At 36.2% G+C, this 8,235-nt stretch overlaps 1 protein-coding gene across 8 annotated transcripts in view; it reads left to right on the plus strand.

Annotated features, from left to right (window-relative positions):
• GPBP1 (GC-rich promoter binding protein 1) overlaps positions 1-6,915 on the plus strand; it is a 36,913-nt gene extending 29,998 nt beyond the window's left edge. For all 8 annotated transcript variants that reach the window (XM_062019186.1, XM_062019185.1, XM_062019192.1 and 5 more), the window contains 3 exons: positions 2,247-2,431; positions 5,272-5,374; positions 6,447-6,915. In XM_062019186.1, coding sequence (XP_061875170.1) covers positions 2,247-2,431; positions 5,272-5,374; positions 6,447-6,602 — 444 coding nt within the window. In that variant the 3' untranslated portion in view covers positions 6,603-6,915. The remainder of the gene's footprint in view (positions 1-2,246; positions 2,432-5,271; positions 5,375-6,446) is intronic.
• Positions 6,916-8,235: the final 1,320 nt, after the last annotated feature.

Genomic DNA, 8,235 nt, shown 5'->3' on the forward strand with positions numbered 1-8,235 from the left:
ATATAAAAAAACTGATTTGCTTCCTAATTGAGAACTTGGAGGCCTATACTGTGTGTATACATCAGATTTTTTGAATCTGGATCTGTTTATGCAGTGCTGGGCTGGCACCAGAAAATATTTGTGTGGCAGTGCTACCAGGCACCCAGAAGCCATAAGCATAGTTATCATACATAGTCCAAGGGAAGATAAGTGTTTTATTATTTAGGGGTAGGTAATTACAAGCTTGTTGGTTGTAAATGAGTGGTTTAAAGTATTTGACAAAACAAAACAAAAGAATAAATTAAAAATCAGCCAGATAAATAAATGGTTTTGAGGAAGCTTATTTGTATTCAGAGATGTAAAAGAAGAAACAGTGCTGCTGTGTGTTGCTTACAAAAGTATGATTGACTTTTCTGATCCTCTTCCAATTTCAGGCAAAATAAGATTTGCTGTAGTGAGATTTTACAACTTAGCTGTATGTGTGAGTTAAGAAAAGTCTGCAGCTTTCATTATGCATTCTGAGTAACCTGAGATGGGTACTAGGGGTAACATTTTTCATATGTGTGTAAGAAATACACAAAGATTAAACAAATATTGAGAAACACTGTTTTGAGATTCAGAATTCTGAAAAAAACCCCATGAACTTTGAGGTTTCTGTCTTGGAAATTGCCTTGTTCATATCATCTTTATGTTACATATATGAAATGCATTTGCTTGTCTCACTGTACACAGCTGATTTTCAGATGCAAGTGTTTTTTTTGTTTTTTACTTTTTTTTTTAAAAAAAAAAGAAGTATACTTAAAAATAAAGTCTTTTAGTAGTGGAAATTGTAAGGTCCTTGGACAGATGCTTTCTTTTCTTGGCCATTGCTGTTTCAGTAGCAGGTATGAAGAAGTGTTAGGCAAATCATGTAACTAAGAGTTATCCTACTTCCAACATCCATTTTAATAATCATCAGCAGGAGATGTGGTGTGCAACTGAGCACATGGGGAAGTAACTGTGCAATAATCTGCTAGAACATGATCCCATTGATGGCATTTTAAGACCTGCAGTAGCAGGTTTCACCTCTGAAACAATGAATCAGTCATAAGTAGCAGTTGAATCATACTTGGAAAAAGCTATTTTGGTCTACATTTATTTATTTTTAGAAATAATTTTATGAATCTGAGTCTGAGATGCATTCTTCAAGGTCATGATTTAACAGGCGAATGTGTTTATAAGACATTCTTCCTAAGCATTCTAAAATTTCTGGAAACAGACAACACTGAGTGAGAGGCAAATCGTGATGATGGTGACCTACTTTAGGTGGCCTGCTCTGGCAAGAGGGTTGGACTAGATGATCTTTCGAGGTCTCTTCCAACCCTTAAGATTCTGTGATGGCCTTGGTCTTGGACTCAAGTATTATTTGAGTGCAGAACTGGCTGATTGAGTGAATCTTCTGCTACGGATGATACTGTTATACGCCAAGTTCACAGATTTTGTTGTCAACAGGGTGTTAACTAGATGATCGTTGTACTCTCCTTGTTTTTACTGTTGGTAAGACTTCTGAGTCTATTTGTCCGATTACTAAGACAGAATTGCAGGTTAAGTGAACCCAAACCGTCTACTTCCAAATAAACTTTCTTCCTAGTTCTTATTTCATGGCTAGTAAGTTACAGTTGCTGTTAACAATAGCCTGAGAAACTATAGTGAGTGCATGTGTGTAGGGGAAATTGCTGTCAGTCTTACAGAAGTTGTGACAGATGAATTTGGTAGTTGAGGTATGGTGGTATGGGGGCTGTGACCTGCCTCTGACACGAAGTAAACTTGCTCTTATGCTTTCAAGGAGGTTTTTTTTTTTTTTTTCTTTTCAGTTTTATGCTTTTAGGGAGCTCTTACACTTTAAACCTTCTTGTGACACACATGGTTCTGATATTTACTTAGGAACATTGTAAGTTAACAGATCACCTGTTACTTCTCTAAGTAAGAAAGGAAGCTTAAATAAGTTTGAATTCTAAGATACATTTGAAACTTTGTAGAAAAAAGTTTGAGGCAGACCATGGGAATTGCTTTCTATATCACTTAATCAGCAGCATAACTGAAGATTTCTGTAATATCTAGGTATTGAAAACTCCAGAAGTATGAACAGAGTTATCCCTGAAGTAGAGATAATTCCATTTAAATTCCATTTAAACTTAAACGGAATCACTGAGTTGCAGCACTTTCAGACATTTACTTGTGAATCGAATTGATTTTTAAAGTTTGTAATATGTTATTATTTTTAACAGGATGATAAGTCCTTTAACTTGTGTAACAGCAACAGCCCTCATCATGAGAGAGATATAAACAGAAACTTTGAGAGTGAAGTTCTGCAAGAGAATGGCAATGCTTCAATTACATCTCAACAGATCATTCAGTCTTCAGCTTTTCCTCAGGCAGATGTTCTTTCAAGCTCACTTGAGGCAGAGCATAGGTATGCACTTACATAAAGAACATTCCTTCATGGCAAGTGAACATGTAATATAGTCTTACTAATTCAGAACTCAGAACCTGGAAACTGAAAATATATACAGTACTGTTAAAGTTTAACTTTTAGATATATACTAACTTAATATAGAATATACTTTTTTCCTGCTAGACTTGTGTGCTGACTTAAACTTGCTTTGCTAAAAAAATATATTGTCTTATAAAGCAAGCTGTGCAATGATGTCATCCTTCTGACCTTGGTCTGCATGTCTAGGAGGAACAATGCATGTAATTGCTTTTTGTATTAATAATGCTTTAAATGCTGCATCTTATGTAAAACTCCAGTGAGTTTTCTCTGTTATTAAAGTAATTAATTATTTCTGTAGATGACTAGTTGACACTGTCAGTGACATCTCAAGACAAAGCATTGGAAAAGGGGGGAAAAAAAGAATTGAAACAATTCTATCCCATAAAAGTAACTGCAGTAGTAACTGGTAGAAATGGGAATGGTGCTATTGGGAAATCACAGCTCAGTCTGGAGATGAATGTGTCATGATCTTTGTCAGATTCTTACTGTTTCTGACAACTGCAGAATTGCAATGATAGATTAGATAGGTTTTCATTTTTTAGCAATAGGTTATACATATACATTGGACTAGAAAACTTTCTCTTTTCTAGTACCTGCAGAGGTTTATGACCTCTTAGCCCTCATGAGTGTGGATAGTGAAATGCACCTTGCTCTTTTCCTATTTTTTTTCCACTGTTGGCTATGGAGACAGAAATCTTTGGCCTCTAGAGGCTGCTGATGATGAGTTTTTGAGCAGAAGGAGTTCAATCTAACTAGTTATTTCTATTCACATTACTTTGACTAGTCTTCACTGGGTTTCTAGGCAATTGTTTTTACTTTGTGGTATCTCAGAGAGACTATGTCTCCATACTGTCCCAGCTCCTTGGCTGTAACCTCTGCATGCATGTAGACAGATGTTATGGTGAGCTGTTTTGTGGTAAACTGGACTTGAATTGACTAGCTTAACTGAGAGAGTACTTATATATACCTAGTAACAGTGTTACCACATCTTATACAAAATATATTTTGGGCTTCTCCTCTGCTAGAGTGGTGTCCAACATGTAACCATCCTCTTAGCCTCAAGTTTGCTAATCTAAAGTTAATTTTTTTTTAAGGTAGTTTGCACTTTTAGCCATTCTAGAAGCCTAATGTTGCCTTAAAGGGGTAGTGATCCTGCTAAATATAGATAATGTTACATAAAAGTTAATTGACTATTGCCCTAAATTTTGTTTACATGAACAGGAGTTCTGTAACTGTTAAATTTATTGTACATAATACTGTTAGCATCCCAGCCTGCTTAATAAGTAAAACTTTGTATCTGAAAGTACTGTTGCCAAAAGCATAACTATCAGTCACACTGTCAAATGAAGTTCAGTCTTTTTCTGTTTGTATATACAGAGAGTGTCTTCTCTGAAGAGAGCGCTTTGGATAACTTGCATATCATTTCTGCTGCTTCCTGAGGATTTAGTTGTTCCTGACTGTCACATTGTCCAGTTGGTCCAAGTAGTACAGAGGATGTAGTTTCCGTTTCTGTTACTGTTCTTTTAACTTTTTTTAAACAGAGTAGTGCCATTCTCCTCCTCCTTCTACAATCCCAAGCTTTTAATATGTTTTTAACTACAGCCATTGATGGTCTTCGTCACCTGCAAGTTTGCCAAGTACTCCTCCGTTGTGTTGGAACCTGAAGTTCTTTGTGGCAAGAAAGTCTTTGTGGTTGTGTTGAAGGACATTTTTTGCTAACATCGGTTAAATGAATTACCTGGCACATGCCATCAACTGAGAGTTCATTTTACTTCCCTTTTTCAACGTATTGAGTGTTGTTCTTCAGCTCTATGTGTTATTTTCTTCTGTCAGTTCTGACATACACTTTAGAGACCTATTTTTTGTGAAATAGCTTTAACCACCTAAAACATTTAACATCAACAGACTCATGATTTGCCTGAAGAAGGTACTGATCCTTTGACAAAAACTGCACAGCAAGAGAACTTACTGTCTTCATTATTAAATCTTTTAGTGTCTTCACCCTCAGATAATCCCTGTTTTCACAGTGTGTCCACATGTAAAACCACTGTCTTCCTGCTCAGATACTGCTGTCGCACCTTTATCTGTACCTAGAAGATGTTAATCATTGCATCATTGTGTATTTTTATCATTTTCATGAGAGGACTCAGTCTCTTACGTCTTTTCCTCTCCACTTCCCCAAACCCCTGGTTACAGTCTGCCTGTGCTGAAATAATCAGCATTTGCCATTGGGTAAGACTCAATTGCAAATAAGCCTGTCCTGGCTCTGACATTAGCATATTCTAGAAAAAGGAAAGTATATGAGACCATTGTATCCTGAATTGGTTTCCGTGGAGGGACACCAGCAGTATTCCTCATAGCTACTCTGTTATCCAGGAAAACCTGCAGATTCCCTCAGTGTGAGTCTCCGTCTCTACATAATATTTTGAAGGGAGTACACTACTGGTCTGCCAGAACAGTTATGCAAAGTAAATACATTCTTATTGTTCCACCTGACATAGATTTCTTGCCTTAAAATGAAGCTATGGTTTTTACTGTATATAGTGGCAAAACAGAGTCATTTGTGAAGAGCTTCTCGGCTTCTGTGCTTTGTGTATCTTTTTTAAGGTTTTTAAACTATTTCTATGTGAGCATTTGTTTAAAAAAATATGGATTGATGAGTCCTCTTCTTACAGGTCTTCAAATGTTTATGTAGGCAGAGCTTGAAATGTCTGAATATGTGATACAAATTCCTTAATGTTGTCCTTTTTAATTTAAAGATTGCTAAAGGAGATGGGCTGGCAAGAAGACAGTGAAAATGATGAAACATGTGCTCCACTAACAGAGGATGAGATGAGGGAATTCCGAGTCATTAGTGAGCAGGTAACAGTAAGCTGATGTTTCATGATGAACTTGCAGTTGGCTGCCTTAAATACCTACCTTTGAGGAGGTTCTGCAGTAATTTGGATGGTAATTTATTGCTGTTTCAGTACTGTTTCCATATTATGCTTTGGAAAGAATAATTGCTTTAAAAAGATAGAAGACCAGTGCTTACTGTAGGTAAGACCTATTCTGAAAATATAAGGGAAGGTTAAAAAAGTGCTTCTGAGTAGTTTCCATATTTCTGGTAGTAGAATTATATAGACTTTCCAACTCTTCAGCTTGGCCCGAAGAAAGCGAATTTTCTTTCAAGATTTGTGTGCAATTTCCTTAGTTCTCCAAAATCTGGATTTTCTCTGTTGGAAATTGAGCCACATTTAGTTCACGAAAACAAAGTCTGAAAAAGGCAATCTAGACTTACTTGATTTTGGTATTGTATATACCTGATGGAGTAAGTGAGGAGGATCTGGAAGAGAGAATCTTGTGCCATGTTAAATCTGAACATTTTAAATTTCCATAAGTCTAGCCACACACATAATTAATTAGAACATTTTGAATATTAAACTCTGAAATGCTTGGCTTATTGCCCAGCATCTGCACTGTGTGTGGAAATGCAGTTTCCTTTCTTAATGTAGAATCAGTTGTTTCCTTTCTGTCCATTGTCTTGGACGTTCTAACTGTGTCAGGCACACAGATTGGGGTACCCATTCTCCTCTTCCTGCTTCTACTCTGAGTACCTTCCTTAATGCAGACCCTGCCCTTCTTAGCACAAATGTTTGCAACAGAATGGAAAAAGGGACTGCATTGCAGGAGAGATTGTGTGGGAAGGGAGGATCACCAAGGCAAGGTGTCTGAGGAAGTGGGTGAGAAAAAGGGTGAGCTCTCATTGACAGCAAGAGCTTTCCACAATGGGAGGCTGGCCCAGAAGTGAGGACTCTTATGGGAGTTTTGCTTTGTATGTGTATATGAAAATATAGTGCTGTGGCTGGCTCTAATGTAGCCCAGAGATGAAGATGTGCAGCAGATTGTGTTTAGTTCTTCCTTTCTCTAAATATATCTTGTTTTCTCATTTCAGTTACAAAAAAATGGCCTTCGGAAAAATGGCATTCTGAAAAATAGCCTTGTCTGTAATTTTAAATTTAGCCCCTGGAAAAACAGCACTTTCAAACCTGCTCTTGAGAATGAGGATTCAGAGACGAGCAGCAGTGACACATCAGATGATGATGTCTGAAGACTTCTATAGCATCTGTAGAAGCCTGCTTCATAATCTCATGAGAATTTGGGGATGTGTTGTCCAAAACAAATTTCTAATTTATGTAGTAACATACCCATTAGAAGAGAAATGATGGGACTTTCCTTTGAAGAAAGCAAAGAATGGTGTGGTGAACTTTACTATGATTTCTTTGTCAACAAATATTGTAGAACTAGCACTTGAGTTGACCCAGTGTTGAAGTTCTTTGCCACTGAAGTGTTTCTAACTAGCAATGTGACAATATAACAAATCAGACTTTCTCAGTTAATAATAAAAGCAAAGAACTGTTCAATATGTTGCAAAGCTTCCGTCTTAGTGTCCAAGTTTATAAGGGAAAAAAAGGGCAGCTTGACACAATGTTTTGCTTGCCAAGTTATTTTGTTCTTGAGTCCACTTTGTCCCTGAGCCCAGTTTGTATGCAAGAAGGTCAATATGGCATGTTGGCTAAAATGAGCAAAGTGCACTAAAGCTCTTTTCCTTAACTGAGCTCTTGTACCATTCTACTTCTTTCACAAATAACTGCTCTTTAGCTATTTCTGGTATAGTCATTGTCATTAATGGCAAAAGACCCTGATGTTGCAGTTCCAGAGTTCTAGAACTAACCTTTAAATTAAAAACCTTATGGGATATTGCAAGACCAAATATTCTCTCAGCAAAAACATTTCTTGTGGGAATATAAGCACTTTGATTTTATAATTCCCTTGCAGAAAAATAATTACACTGACTGAATGTGTCTACTACACAGAAGATAAACTCATCTACAGAGTATTGTCTCAGTGCACAGCATCAAGAATATTGTACTTAAATACATTAAGTTTTCTTTGCACTTATATTGAATGTGCTCTTGCAGCAATGACTGCATTGCAGAATGACAAAAAAGTATTTCCTTTAATCAGATCTTTTTATACCAGCAGTATATCTATGCAATAAGCACCTGTTTTACTTACTGTGTGCTGAAGTTTTTCTTTGTGATCACACATTTGAAAACTGATATTGGATTTTTTTTTAATAGTTTTCTTTGCCTCTTTAAATATTTTCCACAGGGTTGTGCAAACCAAGTAGCATCAATTCATAAGCTCAACTGTTCTTGGTGATGTCACATATGTTTATAACATAAACATTTCCCCTTAAAAAAAATTTTGAATTGTACTGTAAGCGATTTGCAATTTGTAACTTTACAGCAAAAATGTTTATAAAGCTGAGATTTTGTCCATATTTATCTTCTTTAGAAAGAGACATTTTTTATAAGGTGACATCTGTCAATTTTAGCCCCTAAATGGTATATTTCTCATTTTTTAATGACAGATTCATTTTTCAAGAGATGAAGTTAATTTTGGCACAAGGGATTCAAATGTGCCATTTTCTTGCCTAATTGTAAGGGGATACACTTTTTTGGTTTTTTTTTTTTTTTAAGAGACTGCTATATCAGTAATTCTCTTCATGCCTTATATACCTTTCTTCTTCTCCTCTGCTGCATTTTTTTCTTACTAACTTTGCTGCTTTGGTTCTGTTTTAGGTTTTCACTTCCTATCAACAGGATCTTCTGCCTATCCTATTTACTTAGTGGCATGTGAATATGTACTTTTATTACTTTTACTGCTTTTGCCTTGAT

This window comes from Colius striatus, chromosome Z (genome assembly GCF_028858725.1).
Source record: "Colius striatus isolate bColStr4 chromosome Z, bColStr4.1.hap1, whole genome shotgun sequence".
Taxonomy (NCBI): Eukaryota; Metazoa; Chordata; class Aves; order Coliiformes; family Coliidae; genus Colius; species Colius striatus.